Source organism: Oratosquilla oratoria, chromosome 18 (assembly GCF_046742065.1).
Source record: "Oratosquilla oratoria isolate Oo_2021 chromosome 18, ASM4674206v1, whole genome shotgun sequence".
In the NCBI taxonomy this organism is placed as follows: domain Eukaryota; kingdom Metazoa; phylum Arthropoda; class Malacostraca; order Stomatopoda; family Squillidae; genus Oratosquilla; species Oratosquilla oratoria.
In genome coordinates this window covers 63,553,949-63,579,491 of record NC_134794.1, presented here as the reverse complement: position 1 = coordinate 63,579,491, position 25,543 = coordinate 63,553,949, and the positions used below count along the sequence as shown (strand labels likewise).

General features: G+C 39.1%; 1 protein-coding gene across 7 annotated transcripts in view; it reads left to right on the top strand.

Moving 5' to 3' along the window:
* The window catches only part of LOC143035337 (BUB3-interacting and GLEBS motif-containing protein ZNF207-like), a 62,905-nt gene that overhangs the window by 11,285 nt on the left and 26,077 nt on the right, over nucleotides 1-25,543 (top strand). For 6 of the 7 annotated variants that reach the window (XM_076202305.1, XM_076202304.1, XM_076202302.1 and 3 more), the window contains exons 2-6: nucleotides 9,527-9,653; nucleotides 9,869-10,348; nucleotides 11,948-12,154; nucleotides 13,399-13,512; nucleotides 13,923-14,274. In XM_076202305.1, coding sequence (XP_076058420.1) covers nucleotides 9,527-9,653; nucleotides 9,869-10,348; nucleotides 11,948-12,154; nucleotides 13,399-13,512; nucleotides 13,923-14,274 — 1,280 coding nt within the window. The remainder of the gene's footprint in view (nucleotides 1-9,526; nucleotides 9,654-9,868; nucleotides 10,349-11,947; nucleotides 12,155-13,398; nucleotides 13,513-13,922; nucleotides 14,275-25,543) is intronic. The other variant, XM_076202303.1, reaches the window with a different exon arrangement.

The window sequence follows — 25,543 nt, the reverse complement described above, 5'->3', positions numbered from 1 at the left end:
AGGGTGAAGTGAAGGCAGTTGTTAAGATGATGGTTAACCCCTTCCATACGGTGCCGCACACGTAGGCGTCATGGGGAGCGAGTGTATTCGCGAGGCTGCCATATCGGCGTCTTGATTATATTTATTGTAGTCGCCCCTCCATAATGACATTCTTTCTAATTCTTTTGTAATCGCATTTTCTATGGTTATCAAAATTTACGGGTGAAGAGAGAACGATCGATATAAGCGGTGACTATATTTTATGATGCGAGGATTATTACGACACGTCGTACGGCTGGCATTGGCTGCTGCCACCGAGATCTAAGTCCATGACGCCTACGTGTGCGGCACCGTATGGAAGGGGTTAAGATGATGAAAGTAGGTAAGGCACCTGGTCTGGATGGATGCCATGCAGAATGTCTAAAAAAAGGAGGTACAGTGATGGTGGACTGGTTGGTGAGGTTATTTAATGTTTACTGGAGAGAGGGTAGAGTACCAGAGGAGTGCCTGTATAGTTCCACTTTACAAGGGAAAATGGGACAAGTGTGAATGTAGTAGTTTCAGAGGGATTAGCCTTGTTAAGTGTAGTTGGGAAGGCTTATGGTAGGATCTTGATTGAGAGGATTAGGAGAGGAACAGAGGAGTAATTGGTGAGGAACAGTATGGATTTAGGACGGGTAGAGGTTGTGTAGATCAGATCTTTGTGGTAAGACAAATATGTGAGAAAGCTATAGGAAAGGGGAAGGATGTTTTTTGGGCTTTTATGGATCTGGAAAAGGCTTACGATAGGGTAGACAGAAAGGCACTGTGGGAGGTTATGCAGATATATGGGATAGGAAGAAAGCTTCTAGGAGCTGTCAAGAGTTTTTATGAGAGTAGTAGAGCTTGCGTCAGGATTAGAAATGGAGAGAGTGAGTGGTTCGAGGTAAAGGTGGGACTTCATCAAGGATGCGTTATGTCACCCTGGCTGTTCAACTTATACATGGATGGGGTAGTGTGAGAGGTAAATGCAAGGGTAGTGGGTCAGGGATTGGAAATGGTTAAAGAAAATGGAGAAAAGTGGAAGGTGAGCCAGCTGTTGTTTGCTGACGACACTGCGCTTGTGGATGGAGGAGGGACTGAGGAAGTTGGTGATAGAGTTTGGGAGAGTATGTGATAGAAGAAAGCTAAAGATAAATGTGGGTAAAAGTAAGGTGATGAGATGTACAAGGGATGAAAGTGGCAGTAGACTGGAAGTGAGCATTAAGGGAGAGCGACTGGAGGAAGTGGATAGTTTTAGATACTTGGGTGCAAATGTGGCAGGAAAAGGTGGAGTGGTGGAGATAGAATGTAGATTGAGAGAAGCGAGTAAATGCCTTGGTGGATTGAAGAGTGTAATGAGGAATAGACATTTGGAAATGGATGCTAAGAGGACTGTATGAAGGAGTGATTGTGCCAACAGCACTGAATGGGGCAGAAACATGGAACGTAAGAGAGGAAGAGAGAAGGAGTTTGAATGTGTTTGAGATGAGGTGTCTGAGAAGTATGATGGGGGTTACTAGGCTAGATAGAGTGAGAAATGAGGAGGTGAGAAGAAGAACAAGGGTGGAAAGGGAGTTGGGAGATAGGGTTGATGAAAGAGTATTATGATGGTTTGGACACATGGAAAGAATGAGTGAAGAAAGACTAGTAAAAGAGGTATGGAAGGCAGATGTGGAGGGAGTGAACATGAGGGGACGTCCTAGGATGAGGTGGATGGATGGGGTGAAGGGGGCTTTGGGGAAGAGGGGAATGTCTGTTGAGGAAGGACGGGAGAGGACAGAAGACAGGGGTGAATGGAGAATGGTTGTATATGGATGATGTTGTGATGCATGAGGTGGAATGGATGGGGGGTGAGGTAGTATGTGTGAGCAAAATTTGACGCAGCCCGAAGGGATTTCTCCCCGTCTTCTCCTTTTATGCTTGGGGGGACGGAGAGTGGGGTCGCCGATTTAATGAAGCGGCCTTGCTGTTGATGTGCTGTGTCTTGCGACACTGCTTCTGACCCAGGGCAGTGGACAAGGTGCAGGGATGACCCATCATCCAGGAGGTGCTAAGATAAGAGGGAGGGTGGAGGGGTGTGGAGTGTATTCAGGGATGGAATGGGTGGAAATGATTTTATCCCTTTCCCTGTTTGGCTACCTCCCTTGTAAGGGGGAAAAAGCCTTGGTATATGTATGTATTATACTTTTATTTATTTATTTATTGAAGTCCTCTAGCACTTGTTTTGTGCCATTTGTGAGAATTGAATGTACCCATTTGAATCTATTTTAGTTTGTGTAGAAGGGTACAATAAATATGTTTTTGCTATTAGCTATTCCAGTAAGTCTGATATAGTGAATAGTGATGACATAGGTCTGTGAGATGCTAGATTTTCTGGTGGTTTGTTTGGCTCATCAAAATTGAAGGAACTTTATTGCACAGCCAAGGGTGGTCATAACAAATAACTATAGGCCTCTAAGTTTGACTTCAATCGTAGGAAAAATAATGGAAACTATCATCAGAGATGCTATCGAACATCATTTAGAAAGTAACCGTTTGATAAATGATAGCCAGCATGGTTTCAGACGGAAACGTTCTTGCGTGACTAACTTACTTGAATTATGACAAAAGAAACAATATAGATTTAATATATCTAGACTTTGCAAAAGCTTTTGATACCGTCCCACACAAAAGACTAATTACTAAATTAGCTTTACACGGAGTGGTAGCCTATTAAGCTGGACTAGTAATTGGTTGAATGGTCGAAAACAGAGAGTTGTTTTAAATGGAAAAACTTCTGGATGGAAAAATGTTACAAGTGGAGTTCCTCAGGGTTCCATTCTTGGGCCACTTCTATTCATAGTATATATAAATGATATAGACCATGGACTAATATCTACTGTTTCCAAATTTGCTGATGATACAAAACTGTGCGGAGTGGCAAATGATCACTTAAACCAATTAGATATTCAAGAAGATTTAGATCAATAACAGCAATGGTCTGAAAAGTGGCTAATGAAATTTAACACAAGTAAATGCAAGGTAATGCACATAGGTAAAAATAACAGTAAGTACGATTACAAGTTATTTGGAAATTCGTTAACAAAAGTGGATAGTGAAAAAGATCTCGGCGTAATTATCAGTAACGACCTCAAATCATCCAAGCAGTGTATTTCAGCCTCTGAGAAAGCAAATAATATTCTGGGACTGATTGTGCGATCTTTTGATTTCAAAAGTCCATCACTCATTAACAAGCTATATAAATCGTTAGTTCGTCCACATTTGGAATATGCTGTTTCCGTATGGTCACCAAATCTCATTAAAGACATTGACAGACTGGAAAAAGTACAACGGCGAGCCACAAAACTGATTCCAAATATCAAAAATAAATCGTACGAAAATCGACTAAAACACATGAATCTGTTTTCCCTAAAAAAGCGTAGACTCAGAGGTGACTTGATACAGGTCTTTAAGATTTTAAAGGGAATTGACAATATCAAAAGTGACAACATTTTCACATTGAATGAGAATCAGACAAGAAACAATGGTCTCAAACTGTCCGGAAATAGATTCAATTTGGAAGTGGGTAGAAACAACTTTGCCAACCGTGTAGTTAATGAATGGAATAAACTTCCTGCACAGGTAGTGCAATGTAGTTCAGTTCGAAGCTTTAAGAATCATTTAGATAAATACCTAAGTAAGATGCTGTAATGATTATGATTTATCTTATATTATTTGTTTTTGTTTTGTTATCTTTTGTCTGTCTGATTTATATTATTATTAGGTATATGTCAAAGGATTACAAAGGATTACAAAGGCAAAGCATGCCGACAGGAGACCTTTTGATCCATATCTAGGTCGGATGCAAAATTAAAACTATAACAATGTAAATAACAATTAAAATACATAAATAAATGCATTGGTATAGTTGAATAACAAACAAACAGGTAAATAGTAATTGATAATAAATTGACATATAACTAATAATAAATGAAAATCAGACAGACAAATTATAACAAAACAAAAACAAATAATATAACATAAATTATAATAATTACAGCATCTTACTTAGGTATTTATCTAAATGATTCTTAAAGCTTCGAACTGAACTACATTGCACTACCTGTGCAGGAAGTTTATTCCATTCATTAACTACACGGTTGGCAAAGTTGTTTCTACCTACTTCCAAATTGAATCTATTTCCGGACAGTTTGAGACCATTGTTTCTTGTCTGATTCTCATTCAATGTGAAAATTTGGTCACTTTTGATGTTGTCAATTCCCTTTAAAATCTTAAAGACCTGTATCAAGTCACCTCTGAGTCTACGCTTTTTTAGGGAAAACAGATTCATGTGCTTAAGTCGATTTTCGTATGATTTATTTTTGATATTTGGAATCAGTTTTGTGGCTCGCCGTTGTACTTTTTCCAGTCTGTCAATGTCTTTAATGAGATTCGGTGACCATACGGAAACAGCATATTCCAAATGTGGACGAACTAACGATTTATATAGCTTGTTAATGAGTGATGGACTTTTGAAATCAAAAGATCGCGCAATCAATCCCAGAATCTTATTTGCTTTCTCAGAGGCTGAAATACACTGCTTGGATGATTTGAGGTCGTTACTGATAATTACGCCGAGATCTTTTTCACTATCCACTTTTGTTAACGAATTTCCAAATAACTTGTAATCGTACTTACTGTTATTTTTACCTATGTGCATTACCTTGCATTTACTTGTATTAAATTTCATTAGCCACTTTTCAGACCATTGCTGTAATTGATCTAAATCTTCTTGAATATCTAATTGGTTTGAGTGATCATTTGCCACTCCGCACAGTTTTGTATCATCAGCAAATTTGGAAACAGTAGATTTTAGTCCATGGTCTATATCATTTATATATACTATGAATAGAAGTGGCCCAAGAACGGAACCCTGAGGAACTCCACTTGCAACACTTTTCCATCCAGAAGTTTTTCCATTTAAAACAACTCTCTGTTTTCGACCTTTCAACCAATTACTAGTCCAACCTAATAGGCTACCACTTATTCCATGCAAAGCTAATTTAGTAAGTAGTCTTTCGTGTGGGACGGTATCAAAAGCTTTTGCAAAGTCTAGATATATTAAATCTATATTGTTTCTTTTGTCATAATTCGAGACAACTGTGTTGTAGAATTCGAGTAAGTTAGTCACGCAAGAACGTTTCCGTCTGAAACCATGTTGGCTATCATTTATCAAACGGTTACTTTCTAAATGATATTCGATAGCATCTCTGATGATAGTTTCCATTATTTTTCCTACGATCGAAGTCAAACTAATAGGCCTATAGTTATTTGGTTTCTTTTTGTCACCTTTTTTGAATATGGGAGTAACGTTAGCTAGCTTCCATTCTCTTGGGACATCTCCGGATATGATGGATTTCTTGAAAATAATTTCTAATGGAACAACAATCTCATTTTTCATTTCCTTTAAGATTCTTGGATGCCAACCGTCAGGCCCTGGTGTTTTATTAACTTTGAGTTTGTCTATACACCTTTTAATTGTTTCTTTTGTTATATTTACCGTAGTGAGTAAGTTTACCCCAGACTTTTCACAGGTTTCAGTTTGGAATTCACTTTGAGGTGTTTCGTTTACGAATACCGAGCTAAAATAATTGTTTAAGAGATTACACATTCCTTCATTTGAATATTCAAGTTGACCGTCAGCAGATAATAGTGGACCAATGTGATTCCTAACAACCTTTTTATCTCTAATGTAACTATAGAATTCTTTGGGATTCTCTTTGGATTTCTCAGCGATGTTCATTTCGTATTGTCGTTTTCTTTTTCTTATTGTCTTTTTTAAATCTCTCTGTATTGATACATAACTTTCATAGTCATTAGATGCACCCGAGCACTTATATTTCTTATAAGCCTGTCTCTTTTTAGCAATACTTTTTTCAGTTTCTTTGTCGAGCCACTTTGGGCGAGCCTGATTTGGGGGACGTCTGTCCTTAAAAGGAATGTAAGTTTGAATCATCTTAGTGAGCGTATTTTGAAATATTTCCCACATCTGATCTACAGGTCTTTCGTTTAATTTTGCCTCCCAATCTGTAAGCTGAAGCTCCTGACGTAGTTCTATGAACTGAGCTTTACTGAAATCGGGTATTTTAGAAGCACAAGTATCTATTCTAAAATTGTTTAGGAGTTTGAATCTGACTAAGTTGTGATCGCTATTTGCAACAGATTCACCGACTTCTACATCAGTTGCCATGCTTTCGCGGCTAGTGATCAATAAATCGAGTAAGTTTCCATATCTTGTGGGCTCTTTTACATGCTGAATTAAGTAATTGTCACCAAGAAAATCAATCAAGCGACTACCTATATGGCCATGTTCAAGGGTCATCCAATCAATGTCAGTAAAATTGAAATCACCCATTATCAATAAATCCCGGTTGCAGAAACTAGACAGTTCTTGAAATAACAGTTTGTCGTCTGCTAATGATAATGTCTTTGGCCTATATATTACACCTATATTCATTTTTTGTCCATTTGTTTGGGTTAACTCAACCCACAAACTGTCATATGCATCCTGTTTCACTTTCTCTAAAACACAAGCATGAACATTGTTTTTAACGTACAATAGAACACCCCCACCTTTCTTGTGGTTTCTATCCTGATGAAAGTGTTTAAATCCCGCAATATTAAATTCAGCTTCGAACTCTGTACCATTTAACCATGTCTCAGTTATTCCTATCATATCGAGATTTTCGCTTTTGACATACGCCTGTATTTCTTGAAATTTGTTCCTAATACTACGAGCATTAAAGTACATAGTTTTAAGAAACTCCTGATTATTTCTTTTTGACACATTTTGAGTTTCAATATCATGTCTTATATTATCATTTTGTTTTTTATTTATGCCTTGCTCTATATTATTATTATTTGGTCCTTCATTGACATTCAATGCCTCATTAACATTTCTCCTATCAAAATTAACATTTCCCCCATCACGGACATCTGGTCGATTACGGTCATCCGATCTATTTTGTACATTTTGTCCCCCTACGTCACCGTGATTCACGCCGGCCTCCCGTCGTTCAGTGACATTATGTCCGGCATCCCTTTCTAAAATTATATTTTGTCCTCCAGTGACATTATATCCTACCGTGATATTTTTTCCTCCACTATAATTACATCCCATCGTGATCTTTTGTCTTCCACTGTCATTACATCCTATCTTGATATTTTGGCCTTCATTGACATTCTGTCCGGTATCTCTTCCTAAAATTATATTTTGTTCTTCACTGACATTATATCCTACCGTGATATTTTCTCCTCCATTATCATTACATCCTATCGTGATATTTTGTTCTCCACTATCTCATATGTCAATTTATTATTATTTACTATTTACCTGTTTGTTTATTATCTAACTATACCTATGCGTCTATTTATGTATTTTATTTATTTACATTATTATAGTTTTTATTTATTATTTTATTATGATTTTTTTTCGCATCCGACCTAGATATGGATCAAAAGGTCTCCTGTTGGTATGCTCCGCCTTTGTAATCCTCTTATAAGTGTCCATGAAGGCCTTTATTTTTATTGTGTTTGGACCAAAGTGTTTTAGATGTTGGTTATCTAGACTTTGCAAAAGCTTTTGATACCGTCCCACACGAAAGACTACTTACTAAATTAGCTTTGCATGGAATAAGTGGTAGCCTATTAGGTTGGACTAGTAATTGGTTGAAAGGTCGAAAACAGAGAGTTGTTTTAAATGGAAAAACTTCTGGATGGAAAAATGTTGCAAGTGGAGTTCCTCAGGGTTCCGTTCTTGGGCCACTTCTATTCATAGTATATATAAATGATATAGACAATGGACTAAAATCTACTGTTTCCAAATTTGCTGATGATACAAAACTGTGCGGAGTGGCAAATGATCACTCAAACCAATTAGATATTCAAGAAGATTTAGATCAATTACAGCAATGGTCTGAAAAGTGGCTAATGAAATTTAACACAAGTAAATGCAAGGTAATGCACATAGGTAAAAATAACAGTAAGTACGATTACAAGTTATATGGAAATTCGTTAACAAAAGTGGATAGTGAAAAAGATCTCGGCGTAATTATCAGTAACGACCTCAAATCATCCAAGCAGTGTATTTCAGCCTCTGAGAAAGCAAATAAGATTCTGGGATTGATTGCGCGATCTTTTGATTTTAAAAGTCCATCACTCATTAACAAGCTATATAAATCGTTAGTTCGTCCACATTTGGAATATGCTGTTTCCGTATGGTCACCGAATCTCATTAAAGACATTGACAGACTGGAAAAAGTACAACGGCGAGCCACAAAACTGATTCCAAATATAAAAAATAAATCATACGAAAATCGACTTAAGCACATGAATCTGTTTTCCCTAAAAAAAACGTAGACAACATCAAAAGTGACAAAATTTTCACATTGAATGAGAATCAGACAAGAAACAATGGTCTCAAGCTGTCCGGAAATAGATTCAATTTGGAAGTAGGTAGAAACAACTTTGCCAACCGTGTAGTTAATGAATGGAATAAACTTCCTGCACAGGTAGTGCAATGTAGTTCAGTTCGAAGCTTTAAGAATCATTTAGATAAATACCTAAGTAAGATGCTGTAATGATTATAATTTGTTATATTATTTGTTTTTGTTTTGTTATAATTTGTCTGTCTGATTTTCATTTATTATTAGTTATATGTCAATTTATAATCATTTACTATTTACCTTTTTGTTTGTTATTCAACTGTACCTATGCATTTATTTATGTATTTTATTTGTTATTTTTACATTATTATAGTTTTAATTTATTATTAATATTTTTTTTTTTTTTTTTTTTTTGCATCCGACCTAGATATGGATCAAAAGGTCTCCTGTCGGCATGCTCCGCCTTTGTAATCCTTTGTAATCTTGCATGGGCCTTCTGTGTGGGTACTTTTTAACATCTTTATTCCCACATGTACACAAATATACTCAAACCTATGAAAAAAATCCTACACAGATATATAAAACAATCCCCCCCCCTCCTCCATAATCTATGAACATGCCCATAAAGTAAACACTTCAAGATTGGCCCTTCAAATCCAGTACTACTTCAAACTCCAAATAACCAGGAATCACACTGGTATTACTGCATTCAGGCCACCACCTTGCAGTCAAGATGTGCCAAAACTTGGATTGCCCTTGATGCAATCATCACACAGAGGGTATAGACCACCCATTTCTGTACTGCCATGTTGTTGTCATTCCCTATACTGGCTGAGCAGTCCCGTCTTCCTGAGGAACACCTTGGGTGGAGCGGTGCTTTCCCGCAAAGCCCTTGTATAGTATATATTGTGTTGTTGGCATACCCTGTTCTCATCCTGTTGAAAACAATAGCACAACATACTTTCCTTGACGTGGGCCAGGTTAGAGGCGCAGGTTACATGGGGCTGTAGGTGCTGCTATGAGGAACCTGTGGCAATGGATTGACCTTATCATGGAGTGTGTTTTCTGTTCCTTTTCTCACATGAAATCTATTTTCTTTGCAGGTATTGCAACCGTGAATTTGATGATGAGAAAATCTTGATTCAACATCAGAAAGCGAAACATTTCAAATGTCATATATGTCACAAGAAGCTATATACAGGACCAGGGCTGTCAATTCATTGTATGCAGGTGAGGATTACTTCGGTTTCCATGTACTAAGAACTATGGGATTATGGGTATTTATAATTTGAAAGTGGAAGATTGATAATTTGAGCAGACTTTGAAATTGCTGTAGTTATTTGATTTATAATCATGTCTTTTTTTTTTTTAAGTACATTGCTTTGAAATTTTTGTATACTTTTCTTACTGTCCAAAATTGTAATGTCTCAAAATTTCCTTCACAGGTGCACAAAGAAACTATAGACAAGGTACCAAATGCATTACCTTATCGAAATAATATTGAAATTGAAATTTATGGAATGGAAGGGATCCCAGAAGATGATGTGAAGGAGCATGAAAGACAAAAGGCTGGGAAGGGAGGTGGTTCTCGACCAGAAGATGAGGACGACAACTCTCAGCCAGGTCTTCCCCAGAGTAACCCTGCTCCTCCAAGTCTACCTCCAGGTGGTCCGCCAGGTCCAATGGGCCCTATGGGTCCAATGATGGGTCCAGGAGGACCCATGATGCCTGTAATGGGGCCGATGGGTCCGATGGGTCCAATGCCGCCTTATGCAATGGCGGGCCCAGGGATGATGGGACACATGGGGCCAATGGGTTTACCGCCAGGGGGTCCTCCAGGTGCTCCACCAAGTGGTCCCCCAGTATCCACCGCACCTTCAACCTCACAACCGCCTAATAAACCCCTTTTCCCATCAGCTGCCCAGGTACTTGAGTAACTATTTTGGTGTTCATGATGGTGGTATATTGAATTTGATTGTGAAGGGCAAGGCGTATTTAATGGATTTGGGATTGTACTCTTCCTTTCTCTTGTGGACATTCCTATTGTGTCCAGTTTCCCCCTTCATCCTGTCCTTTCAACTCGTTTGTGATGTTCACATAAAATTTACTATCTACTGGGAAATTCCAGAATCATGTAAACATGTTCAATGTGAAATAAAAAATGTGTTTGCGTGATATTAGAATAGATCCTCTCCTGCTTTCCACATTTTTTTGTTGGTCTATCCTCACTCATATTTTCCATATGCACCTTCTCCACATTCTTTGAATGACCTATCTGCAAAATTTCTACCCCAGATCTTGGTTTACCTCCACATTTCTCAATTTATCCATTGTCAAAACCCACACAACACTATAAATACTTTGTCTCAGGTATGTTTGTGGTCTTAATCTGCCATCTTCAAATTTAAAACCTATGGTCAATACATGACCTTGGACACAATCATTCTCTCACAGGATCATTCTTTCTGCCTCATTCGAACTTCAAATCTCTGCTTCAAACAAGATCTTGGGTACAGTCATTCCCATGTGCAATGTTCTCCTTATGCTCATCTCCAAATTCCTAGTCCTCATGATTTTTTCATGCCTCTCCAGACAATAACTTAGTAATTCATCACTACCTTCATTTCTCCATTGCATGCTATTTGTGATAATTAAGAGGGAAAATTAACTTGTTCTAAAGCTTTCTACATCAAGTTCATCATCTTGTAACCTCTTCACTATAAGTCAAATGCTTGCACACATCATTGGCTCCCTGGTGTACAATGATTCGATGATGCACCACAATACTTCGTGTTATAAAATATGAAGTTACAGTTGTATTGTTCTCTTTCACTTCGCCCTGAATGTTGATAACAGAAAACACAATCAAGCCTGTTAACAGAATAAGGGGTATGTGTGGGGGGGGGACACTCGACTACAGCTTCAAAATAGATATAATCCAGACACCAACACTGGTGTCCTTGTGTACACACTCGCACCTCATGACACCAACTTACCGATGCCCTTTCACTTTGTGTCTCAACATTGTATGTTAATATACCTCTTATACTCTCCACCAGCTGCTACAGTCTTCAGACGTTGCCACAACTGTTAATGCCCACCTGTAAATGATAAATTTGTTTACCATCCATTGCCCTCTTCTCACCAACTCCAATTCAAACTCCCGGCATCTCTACATTTACATCCCTCACCACCGCATCCATACACACAGTCAACAGTGGTGACGAACACAACCTTGAATCAGCTCCACCTTCACCTTATGCCATCCCCTCTCTCTATTTTTGGCCTTCAAACTGACTATCAGACACCATTTTTTACTCAATTTACCTCGTATTTTCCCTAGTTATTTTAATGTGGTATTTGTTCTAGTATTGCTGCAAAAGTTCCTGTGTGGTTTTTACATTGATAAGCATTAACTGATGTGAAGTTATTGCTCTAATAAATCTCCACTTGATTGAAATAGGACTGTGTGCACGTACATAGCGAATGTTTGATTTTTCTTTCTTCCCACCTCTCCCATCCAGCAAGGAGCACCTCCATCCACGTCGAATAATCATATAGGCCCTATGAAGCCAACATTCCCTGCTTATAGTCAAGCCAATGGTCAGCAGCCACCAGGGCCTGCGCCACAAACAAGCAATCAGGAAAAAACAGATAAGAAACCTCCCACCTTAATAACGACGGTGTCGGCGACGTCGAGGATTATTCACCCAGAGGAGGACATTTCACTGGTACGTGTGAGGGCTGGGTGGGATGGCCACTGCCTTAGGGCAAGCTGGAGTGTATTATCTACTCTTGTGGATTGTACTTGGAGTGATTCTCGTTTGAAATTTTTTTCTGTGTCAAAGGATTAACATTTTCTTGTGTGCTTTAGAGGAAAAACAGGAGGACACAAAGGATTATATCAAGAACAGACTGGCTTCTTTAGTTAAGGGAGTTATGGCACAGCTGGAAGTTGTTCACCTGATTTTGCTCTGGGTACTATTCAAATTGCATGCTCAAGTAATAGAGGCATTTAGTATCAAATAATGTAGAGTATTTGCTTTAGGGGCAATCAGCAAATATATGATGATAGTGTCACTTGGCCCATAGAAAGTTACAAATCATTGATCGGCAGCAGCATCAACCTTCTGCAAAGATGATCACCAAGTGCCATTATCAAGGAGTTAATGTGTTGCCTTTTTATCGATTCTATCTTGGAAGCCAAGCATGAAGGTTGCCTCAATGCCTTCCCCCACAGCCCTCCTTCGGCTAATTGCTAATCTGAATCTTGATGCTGGGAGCAACTGGTAAGACACTGAGGCTACTGTCTAAATGTTCATGGCCAGTCAATGTGGTAGAAACTTGCACACCACTTGGATTTGATTTACAAGTATTTTCTCTCTGGTGATTATGGCTGCTTCAACGCATGTAGCACTGGCATTTTCATAATGGTGCATTGGCTACTCCTTCATAGCTGCATTGATCTTGTATTGTGTGCATGGAGAGGACAGGGCTTCTGCTGGGAGGACAATGGTACCGTGAAAGTTGGTGCTGCTACTCTAGAATATCTTGAAGGTGACTCTTTTTCTTCTCCTGCTCACCTTGGGCTCCTGAGATGAAGACTCGGGCTCCTAAGGTGATCACCACCCCCAAAGCTTGTGGGAGGACATGCACTCATCGCAACACGGCAGAGGATCATACTTTAAACAAAAAAACATATGGACCTGACAGACTTATGTATAATAAAGCAACTCATTAACTCTGAACTTAGTTTAATTCATGTTTGCAGACTTTTAAAAATCAGTACCCATGAAAGCCAGTCGTTAGAGCTAAACCAACCAATGAAAGGCGAGGGCTTAAGTCTTAGAACAGGGTGAGTGGATAAATGTAGATAGTCCCGTGGTGGGTGATTGTGTGTCCGCAATGTTTGTGGGAGCATGAGGATTGCCGGGGCTGTACTGTTCACGTGTTCCTCCCTCTCACCCTCGTGTAGGAAGAGAAGCGGGCAGCTATGCCTCGATACCAACCTCCTGCCCCGGCCCCCCCACACAAAGGGGCCAGGGCAGCTCCACCCCCACCAGCCCCCCGCCACCAGGAGCTGCCTTTTGTAAGTACTGCCTTACTCCCCTCTTCTTCTGCATTGCTCGTACTGTTTTTGTCATCACCATTGTGTAGATAGGACAAGGAACCAAGCCCAGGCCAGGGGCAGGAAAAGTGCCGCAACCCGGTAATGGTAGCTTGAGCAGTTTTTTCCACAGCAAGAACTGATTGAACATAAAAGTGGAGCCTTGTTCATGGTAAAATAAAGGACATTAATTATTAATTGAATGTTTTGTTATGGCATGGCACATAGATCTGAAATTAACTGTATTCAGTACTTGGTAGAGGAATGTATTGATTTATTGGTGCTGCAGGGAAGTCTGTCACTTTTCCCCCCGGCTGCAGGTGAGCCTTGCATACACTGGCCATATTTAACCCTGGGTTTGACGGTGCACTGCAATACAGTCTTTGTTACAGGAGGAGCGGAGGGCCAAGATGCCGCGATATAGTCCAGCCATGCCCACTGTGACTGTGTCGGCAGGGGGTTACATGACCCCCGCAGGCCTAAGACCTGCAGCCCCGCATGGTGCACCAGGTGTGGTAGTGGAAGCACCTCCCATGGTCACTACCATGGCCCCAGCAGCAATGATACAGGCCCCCGGTCATATGGCAATACCTGTATCTTTGGCTCCTACTGCCATCATGCGACCTACCATACAACCAGTGATGTCGGCCATGCAACCCATGGTGTCGGCAGTGCCTGCCATACACACGGGTGTGCCACCCCTCCCCATTGGAGGTATGAGACCGCCCATAGGGATTCACCAAGGTAAGTAATATCCTGCACCCCCACCCTCCACCCCACCCCACCCCCCAGCCATGGTGAGTAACACTACACTCTCATGGTCTTTCCTGCTTCTTAATCTAGTCATTTTTCACAAAATTGATAGAATCCATTTTCATATCAGACTCTGTAAGTACTGTATTTGAAGGTTTACAAGATTTAATTATTGCAAGGTAGCCAAACTAACAATATCATAACTAGTACAAATTACCAAAACTTTGGCTACATTAACGAGGTTAACTTCACTTGGAATACAAGCTCTTTCAAAAAGAATCAGTTGATAGGTTAATAGAATCAGAAAACAGTTAATTACTAAATTATATTGGCCTGGTAATTCAGTTATAGGAGTGGAGGATGGTATTTAAACCAGATGTTTGCTTTGAAATAAAAGAGAATGGGTTTATATATTTATATTGCTTGTGGATTTAAATGTTTATAGATTTAGTTTAGTGGGTGGCATTGTGGCAAGTGTCGATAATGTATGGGTTCTGTGGAGTATAAGAAACATTTTAATTATCATGGCTCTCAGTTGGAGTATGATGGGATTTGTGATGTGGAATATTTAAGGGAATTCAAGAAATTTTAGAGTACCAGTCAGATAGAGACTGCTAGAGGCACGTGTCAAAAGACGTTTTGATGTTTAGTAATGTATTCAATTTTAAATGCACATTAAGTGTGTTTTGGAGATGGGAGTATGTAGTGTTGTTTACAAACTACTGGGTGGCTGTTAATGGGGAGGGAAGTAACATTGGTTGAATGTGTAGGTTGATGAAAGGATGAGGAGCAAGTTGGGGATATGTGATCATTGAAGGTGTTGGAGGAGGGATGTATAACGTAGGAAATGTGATAGGAATGCGTGGTTTTGGTATATTGACTGCTAAAAGTCCTGCTGACTTTATGGAGTGGTTTGGCGGAGTTGATAAATTAGAACAGTTGTGAGAAGTGTAAAATATGTGGGAGGGCTGAAAACAGACTCAAAGATGTAAAAATGAAAAGAGGAAAGCTTCTGTATGTGTGGGGAAAGGTACAGATTGGGAACTGAGGTGAAAAGTGGAAGAGGAGAAGGCTATCTATATCAATGGAAGGAATGTGCAAGAGGCAATGTAACTGTGAGAGGCTACTTGAAGAATGTTCATGATTATGTACAGAAGATTCTTTAAGATGAACAGCCAAGTAAAGTGCAGTACTGCCACCAGGTCAAAATACAGCCTTGTTATGGATAAGTTTTAATCCTGCATTCCACTGAAAGATGTAAAGGGAATGTTAAGGCATCTAGAAGCCAGAATAAAATTGCAATATATACATAAATACATAATGTTTCAACTTGTTGGCTGTCTGTCATATGGCACTTTAGCTGTGGAATATTAAATCAGCAATTAATGCATTTGTTGATGATAGTTTACTGCTCCTATTGTTTTGTTGGACCACTATTTGATATTTAGCTGCCCTGTTTGAGTGGATTGCTGTGGGAATTGACATTGATGTGAGGCCCTTTTATAGGCACATCTACTTGCAGGTGGAAGAACAGGGAGCTGTTTGTGGATCATTCAAACTTAATTTAGAGAAATTCATTGGTTGGGGAAAAGTGCTTAAAGAGGAAGTGGTTATAGATTATATTCCTCCATAGAATGAATTTGATTTTTGCAATGAAACAAGTTAGGTTTAATGAGCACATAGATTTTTTGCTGTGGTAAATTGGATACTATAGCAGGTACATGTCTCGAGTTTCACTGATTGGAAATGTTCATCCCCATAGTAGCTGGTAATGCTCCGTAGGCCCTCCCATATATTGCAGGGCAGCAGATAGGTGATTTTGTCCTTTATCTTGTAGGACCACCACAAGCATGTGCTCATCATTGGTCCCAGTATGTATGATGATCACTAGATATGGATATACATATATTTGAAGGAAATAAGTAAGGTTGCAACAGATGTCATGGTTATGAGAGTTGAGGTAGTCAGTAACTTGTCTTCTTCAACAGAGTGAAAGTATAGAGCAGCTAGAATTTTGAAGATTATATCATGCAATGAAAGGGCTTATGGTTACATGAAGTTTACTGAGGATTGTATGTCAGAACATGTTTAGATGTGGTTGGAGTGTTCATTGTTGCCCAACATACCTAAATAGTTCGGTCAAGAATTTATACCAGGAAGCACTTGCTTGTGGCTGAAGCTGTCATGTTAGTCCAGTGCATGTTTAGCTTGGCCAAGGATATTGGAAATTGTTTACATATTAAGAAGGAATGTTCCTTGTGGGATATTCCACAAGGAGATGAGATGAGAGGGAAACAAGGGAGTAGTTATGTGCCTTTGAACTTTGTCTCACTTACAGGGGGGGGGAAGCCTTTGGTATATAGATGAAGGAATATTGAGGGCATGCATTGGAAAACTTGTTTGATTATAGTTAAGATGTGCTTGGTTATTATGGTTGAACTTTAGAACTGTAAGGGGTTAGACCTAGAAAAGATGTTTAGTTTCTGCGAGTTAAATGAAATGGCTTGGCAGCATTCTAAAAATAAAAAATGTAAGAATGGAGGGAGTGGAAATCTGAGGTTTGGGACTTATTAAAATCTGGAGACCTTGTATAACTGAATGAAATCATGAACGGGTTGCCTCCATTGTTCACTTGCAGAACTTGATTATACCTCAAGAGGTCAGCCATTGGAAATGGGGCACAGCTTATTGAAGGAGGAAGTGGCTATAGATGTGTTGGAGGGAGTGTTTTGAATAGAGAGAAGGATGTTTTTATTAAAAAGATATATATAATGGAAATGTTGAATATATAAATAAGTTTGAAAATGGTGGATTTCTTTTTGTTGAGGGTAGAGAAGTTACCATAGGCAGTGGAATAGAGGAAACAGAAGGATCTGCTGAACTTGGGTAGCTCATTTTAGGAGATGCATATTTAGATAGAATTGGAGCAGTTGCAAAGTTTTCATGTGTGTCTCCGGTTGTACATATTTTGTCTTCCCTTTTAAGCTCTTTGACATCTACATCCTTTGTCTTCTCTCCTTTCCTTTCACAGTCCTTCCCCCATCCCACCTCCCTTTAATAATTTTTAATTTTGTTTTGGGTTTTCTTTGCCTCTAAAGCATGTAGTGGAGGTATCACTATGTCATTGACTGCCTTGCACCCAAATGCTCACGTGCTTAATCCCGTTATCAACTTTTTCCACTTTTGATTGACACCTGATGTTAGGAGGTTTGCTGCACATTTGTTCATGTGTTTATGCTTTATTTAAAGTATCTTGGGAAAATACTTTGAGCTGTGGTATCATAGCACTACAAAACATTAATCGTGGATACAAGAAAGGCTACTGCATCCCTTGCATTACTTAATGTCCAACCAATAATTGCAACAAGGGTAACAAACAAACTTGCATGGGTGACCGTACAGGTTTGTAAGTCAATACAATAGGGTTGAAGTCATTCTGATTATTTTTATCTCCCCAAATGTGGGGAAAATGTTAGGATGTCAATCCTTACTTGCTGCATAATAGATTAGAATGAGGAATGCCCCCCCCCCCCCCTGGAATTAAAAAAAAAATTAACCTCCACAATTGGGGTAATTACCAGAAAAGGTGCTTGTTTGTTCATTTGTTGGTTCTGTTTAGACAATCTGTATTATATCAAGTGAGGGTGTCCACCATGGAGATGTTCCATGCCTAGAGAAGTCGTTAACTTCACAACTTGGCAATGCAAGTTCGCAAACAACTTTCTTTTTCTGTTCTTTATAAATACCACAGTTGATGTAAAGGAAGGTACATGCATACCTACATATACCAATGGCTTTTTCCCCCCAAGTAACCCCTACCACCCATTTCATCCCCACCCACTCCACTTGCATTCCACCCTTCCTTCCCTCCCTCTTTTCTCGGCAAAGGAAGGTACCCTCAGCATTAATCATGTCAGGTCTGTTTATTGTCTTAAGAATTACTGATTCTGCCAAACTTGCATGCTATCCATTGACATCCTAAATTGCAACTGAAAGTAACTGGCTTCATAGGGAATTTGGAGCATGTTGATCAGAATTCTGTATGCTGAGTTATTACACAATGGTTAACAGCTGAAGATTATAGAAATGCATATAAAGGCTTTTTCTCCGTTACAAGGGAGACACAAAAGTCAAAGGCATAAATCCACTTCCACCCATTTCATTCCCACAATACTCCACTCCCATTCACCATGCCTCCCTCCCTCTTTTCTTGGCTCCTCCTGGATAATGGGTTATCCGAATTTATGAAGCAGCCTTGCGGTGGATGTACTGTCCTGCGACACTGCTTCTGACCCAGGGTAGTGGACAGGATGCAGGGATGACCCGTCCCAGGAGGTGCCAAGATAAGAGTTGGGGAGGAGGGTGGAGGGGAGTGGATTATGTAGGGAATGGAATGGGTGGGAGTGGTTTCTCTGCCTTTTTGGCTACCCTCCTTGTAAGGGGGAAAAAGCCTTTGGTATATGTATGTACATGACACCCATCATCCAACCCAGGTGCCTTACCTGCTCTCATCTTAATAACTGCTTTCCCCTCATCTTTCCTTATTTCTCCACTATTTTCCTCATTCATCACTCATTTTCTTAGCACTTCCCACTGCAACTACCTTTCCCTCCCGTTCTCATTCACATTAATCACCTCCCTAAAATACTCTGCCCATCTTCCTCTTACTGCCATCTTTTATTATCATTGTTCCAGCTGCACCTTTTACCTTTTGTTCTGTACTTGATTCACCTCCACTTCCTCTTTTAATTTCTTTCCAATACATCTTTTAGTTATTTTCAATATTTTGTCACACTTACCCCATTTCACATATCTTTCTGCCTCTATCTTGTTCTTTACTTCTCTTTTCTTTGTACCACCTCTCATACAATTCTCTTGTCCTATTTTGCAACCAATCTATTGATGCTTTTTTCTTGTCTTCTACAACCTTCTTTGCTTCATCACCCCACCACTCTCTACCCTTTCTTCTATTTCCTCCTGTCGTCCTTGTTCCACACACCATCTTTGCACACTTTGCGACTCCACATTCCTCCACCACTCCTAGTTCTATCCTATCCTTCACTCCTTACCACTCTTCTCTCAGCTTCTTGTACTCCTTTTCTTTCTTGTTTAAGCAGTTCACTCTAAGCACCTCCCTACCTTCTGTTCTTTTCCACTTTTTCCATGTATTCTCCCTTCACAACTTCCCTTCCACCAAAAAATAACCTGATATTCCCCCACTCTTCCCAAAGAACATGTACATCCAAAACTCATCCTACTCTTACAGTTACCACCATATAGTCCATTAAAACCCTATCTACCACCCTTCCATCAACCACCCTCTCCCATGTGTACTTAATGCTTGACTTTCTTCCTAAATACTGTATTTGCACTCCTCAAATCTAGATGCATCATCTCTCCACTTTAATTTTTTCCTGGAACTCCACACTTCTCAACCATTCCTTCTATTGGTTCATCTCCTACCATAGTATTGAGATCTCCCAATACTACTACATTGACATTTCTCCCAAATCCCTCTATGCATTCGTTTAAATCTATCCAAAAGCTTACCTTTCCTCTATACTCTTTTTGCCACCAGGCCCATATGCACTTACAAAGGCCCACATCTCCCCGGTTTCACTTTCATCCACAAGAACCTTGAAGAAACCACCTTCCACTCTTCACTTACTAGTATAGCCACCCCTTCTCTCCATCATCTCTTCACTCCTGACACCCTTTCAACTTAGTTTCACTTGATGCCAACACATCTATCTTCTGACAAATGTACTGCCTATCTCTTTCCTTTTACTCACATCAATACCTCTTTAAACCAATATTATCATTATAAACATACTATAGTTATAGTAAATATATGGCTACTGCTGTTTTTACTGAGGGAACCTTCCTTGTCAAGGATAGATTTTGGTGAGACAAAAGGGGTTGGCTGTCTTGCTGTAGTTGGAACCTAATACTCCAGATCGTACAGTATTTCTCCGTAAAGAAATATTTGTTTTGTTATTAGGCAAATTTGTATCGATTACCATATAGTGTCTAGAAATTTCATTTAACAAGTTAACATTTTTATGTAACCAAAACTGAATATTAACAAGGGTAACAGGACCAGGTTTTAGCCAATAAAATATTTTGTAGCTTGCTATGTTTTACCTAGTCAGTTGGGTTGTACTAAGGTGAGCATGTTTGGTGGATATATAATTATGATAGCTGTTTCACCAATTTGAATCCTGCAGTGGCTGACAATAGTCCTTGAGTCCTCGCATAAATCTCCGGAAAGAAACATTGGACTTGGGTATAACGTGCATGTGGGAGTGTTTCTATGTCACTGTGTGAAAGTAATAGGAGGATGGAAACGGTCATTTGTCGTCAGCACATCATAGGTGGAAAAGTGGAAAAACACAGATGAAATTTTTAGCGGAGCCCAAAGACAGAGTGACAACCCTTTGAGTTTTGAAAATGGTTATCAAGGAGGAAGCAGGTGCTTGTAATTGATCCCATTGGTGAATATTTTGGATAAAGATAGGTGGAAATAAAAGTCAAAATTTTCAGTGGAAATGAAGAGTGCGACTGTAATTTAAACTCCTGCCCTACCCCGCCAGTTCACTCTCGTCCCTCTTCACATATTCATCCTCTCCCCTTCACCCCCTTATTCACCCTTGTCCATCTCTTCACCAGCATAATTTTCATCCAAGTAATATGCAGTTCCTTTGGGAACCTTGAATATTCTTCATTGCTCGTTCTCCTCCATCAATTTGTTGTCCATGGTCATGTCCCATTCCCACTTTGCTACAGGTCACATCCCTTTCTCATCCCACACTCGCTCGCAACCACCATGCAGTTTGACAGAAGTTTCATATTGTGTTCATCATGGATTAGTACAGAATCATTGGCTCCCCTGTTTGTGTCCATTAACCACCCTGTCGTCATGTGTTGTATTTCTCATGTGGGTGTTCTAGTATTGTCTGTTGATTTCCTTGCTCTCAAATTTATACAAGTACTGTCATTGTAGATTTCAAGTATTGATGGAATTATTTTTTTAATGTTACTGGCCATATTTCACATCCATACCACCAGTCTTTAAAATGTGTGTGTATGTGTATATATATATTACTGTTTATCTCTGGTACCTTACCCTTCATAAGCATATTTTCAATCGACTCGCTCCTTCCTTTTAACATGTTTTGCTTCTTATTAATTAAAGTTATATGTTTTTTCACTCATTTTTGTAAAAATATTGTGACCACCTCACCTGATAATAGCAAGAAAAGCATTTATGACCATCAATACCCCCACCCCATTTTTTTTAGTTCCATTTTGTGTATGTGTGCATACATATGCATGTGCATTTGCCATGTTATACCTCAGGAGGTTACACAATTGTGATATTGTGTATCAAGTTTGTCACAATTCCATTATGATTTGTTCTGAACTTGTGGATGCTTTGCAAACATGCCACTTCATTTGTTACTTTGTTTAAACTTTTGGAAGTTAAACTTCCTTGCACAGACAAACGCACACACTCGCTCACTCTATCTCTCAATCTCTGATGCAGTGTCTCTATAACTGCCTATCTGTGTGTCTGTCTCTCCTCCCCTCTCCCCCCAAAATATATATTTATGGCCTCGGATTTTGACATTAATTAGATGTAATTGATCTTGTCAGAAATATTTCTTGGTGCAATTGTAAAATCTCTCCTCTCCCATATTACTCACCTTGATGTGAGGAGACCTATTGAAACTTTAAATGGTCTGTTTACTTCTCTGTCTGGGCTCTTGATGTGCATAGGCATATTTGAGACATGGTTTAAGTGTGCATGGCTGGGTGTATTAATCTGCAACTTTATTGGAACAAGTTGGAATTTTAATTTCTATTCTCCATTAGAAAACTAAAAAAAAAAAAAAATATCACTGTGCGTGCATTGTGTGTGACTAGATTAAAGGTTCTTGCCACTTCTCATTCTTTGGCTGCAACCTGCCACTCAGTATTAAACTTTCTTAAAGCTTCTCTCTATATCTCCTGGAAATATTTACTTTTTCCTACTGCTCTTATCTGAGAGGCTACAATTTGTTATTGTGGTCCAGAAGACCTCAGTATATGGATATGAGAATAATATCCAAGTTCTTGGAGTTTGGAATTGCAATTGATATACAGTGCTTTTAATGCTGATGGTGCTAAGGATATAGGCTTTTTTATGCTGAAGTGAATGCTCATAATTTTTGGAAGATACTTAATAGCATTTCAAACATCCAGAGTGATCTAAAGCAAGGCTTTACCATCATCTTCAGAGTAGGGGAGAAGACTTAATATTTTCCCTTTGAGCCACTCCCTCCTACTACTACTCATCCTCATCCTCATCCTCATCCTCCATCAAATCAGTTGTTGTTCAAAAATTGGATGGGTTGACATTAAACCATGTATGCAAATATGTAACACCTGTCCCATGTTTTGTCCCTCCCAATTTTGCTTTTTGTGGATAAAGAATTATTTTTGTCCTGTGTCCATTGTTTAGGTCAGAGGAAGTGTAGTAAGACACAGTTGGGTTCAAAATTAATCTGATTTACCTCCACTGCTTCTGCCACGTGAAAAAGTACAGAGCAGACAAGAAATACCTTTGGGCCACTTCATTCTTTTCGTCAGTTCATAACCACTCCACTTCCACTTCCAAATCGCCTCCCACACTAAAATTCAACCTGGCACCGTTGTCATTCTAAGTATCTCGTGACTATTCTTGCCAGATACTTCTCACATACCTATCACTATATACCAAGGACTTCTTCCCACATTTCGGTCCTGTCCACCACCCTCGTTTCCTTTTCGTCTTAGCTCATCTCTCATACCTGTGTTACCATAGACTATATATTTACCTTCTCTTAAACCCCTATAACTCCCCAGTGAGTTCCTTACCTAATTTTCTCAGTTGGTGAAGAAGTTTGAATAAGTGAAATATATGTATGGCTGCCATATTTTGGATATGATGTCAAAAAGTTGTATCTGATCATTATGGATGTTTGCTGTGTTGATTACGAATAAATTCATTGTTCTTTAAAGTCCATGGCTTATTAGTAGGTTATGTAGATTGCTATTTGGAATTTGGAGATCGGGGGTGGCATGTGGGTGCAAAAGAAAAAAATAATTTATCTTATTTTTCTCTGGAAGCTGAAAGAGAACATCACCTTTGGTTAGTATACAGAATTTGAAAATTTCATTCGTCTTTGCTTTCTGTGTAGTGACTTTTAGAATTGGCAGGAAGCCAACACATCACTTTTATGCATGGGAATTTCTTTCAATAAGAGCACTTTCGAAAGTGTGTAGATCACATTTCCTCTTGCAAGCTGATAATGTATCATTTTGGGTTAGTAGATTCTGCTGTAATTTGGTCAGTCCTAGTGGCAAGAAGGTAGTATGCCATATGGAAGAGGAGGAATTTGAATTTATTTTATTCGAGGTAAGTTTATTAGTCACATCCTCAGTGGATATATAATGCACGTGGGATGAATTCATGTAAAGACATGAATATTTCTACCTCAATGTCAATAGAGATTATATCCACACATTATACGTTTTCATTTTTGTTGAATATTAAGGAAAGTGCCCATTGAACACATGTTGCACAGTTATGCTGTGTGCTAATGTGGACATCTATGAGTCCATTTTTATAGGATCTTCATCATATCCACCCATGAATATCTTGGATATAGTTCTCTTAATCCCATCACAAATGAGGGGTTGCCGTGGATATGAATGAAATGGTCTGGTAACAGCGAGAATAAAGGGGAAATGCCACTTGTTATGGAAGACTTAAGGTTTGGCCAATTTCCCTTGGCTGCTGAGGCTTGCCATGCAGATGAATTATAAAGCAGAGAATTTAAAGGAACTGCCACCTGGCATTGATTCAGAATGTGTTAACCTAAAGGAGACTGTTTTATAGTTGTTACAATAAGATCCATTTTAGTTGGTTCCACAGATTGTCCACACAAGATCAATTGCATCCTGGTTTTTAAGGAAAAAATAAGATGCACAAAACAACCTGAAGGCCATAGTATTCCTTTTCTGCAATGTGCCATTTTTCTCCAGTGATCAGTTTTTGGTGGATGGCACAAGAAATTGGTCTTGTTTCACGGCAGAACTCAGATCTAATTGTGAATCGTAGTTCCATAGCATAAGAGAATCTTGCTGATTTGATGGAATGCAGTATTTGTGTTTATCTTGGGAAGATAAACTTGGTAATAAGACTTCACATGTCAACATTCAATATGTTAGGCTTTGAAGCAGGTGTGGTGTGAAAATGGCCATGAAATGAAGTTGTATAAAGGTTAAATGATGACACTGAAGATATAGTGCATTGCCTGATAACAAGGAAAACCATATCAGTTGTCAATACCTCTCCTTCAATAGGAATCAAATTCTCGTGCGCAGCACCAGCTGCCTGATGTACAGTGTTTCGATGATGCATTGCAATACTCCTGTTATAAAGTCACAGCTGTATTGTTCATTCTTTCACTTTGAATATTAATAACCACAGAAAATGTAATCAAGCCCGTTCATTGAATACGAGTTACACCGCTACAACTACAAGATAAATATAATCAAGATGCTGACATCGGCATCTCATGGAAAGTGTTAAAAAGCTTAAGGTCTGTCCTGTATAGCTTCATCCATTTTTTATTTAGAGATCAACAAAGAATGAATCGTCATTTGTCATAGGTGTTAGGCCGAAATGAATAATTCCAGTACTCCGTAATAAGAAAGAAAAAAAGAAAGAAAGAAAAACAAAACTGACACCAGTCTCCCTTGAGGAGGTAAGATTTAGTTTTCAATTGGGTATATGGTTACATAACAATTACATAGTTTTAAAGGATTAAAGTTAATGTTTAGTGTGTACCGAGTGTTTCTGCTAAAAGTTCCTTGGGTGTAATTTATGCTTCTTAATTTCTGACACCTCTGTCATTAAAGCCTTGCTTGTCATCTGGGGCACATATAATACCAGCAAAGGTAAGCACATGCTGGAGTGGTTGACCATGTTGGCATTGTAGGAAGTAGATGGTAAGCAGCCATCATGCAGAGACGTGTGACAGCCTGAACTGCTTTAATTTTTTTGCATCAGAGGGCCTAATACACTGCCAGTGGTACATGTTGATACTTCTGGTGGGTAGACAAGTCCTCTAAGCTGCATGCAAAACCAGGATTGATTGTGATCTGTTTGTACACTGTATTACACACAACAGCTTAGACTTGTGTGACAGTCTGGTAGGAATGGGTAGATGCT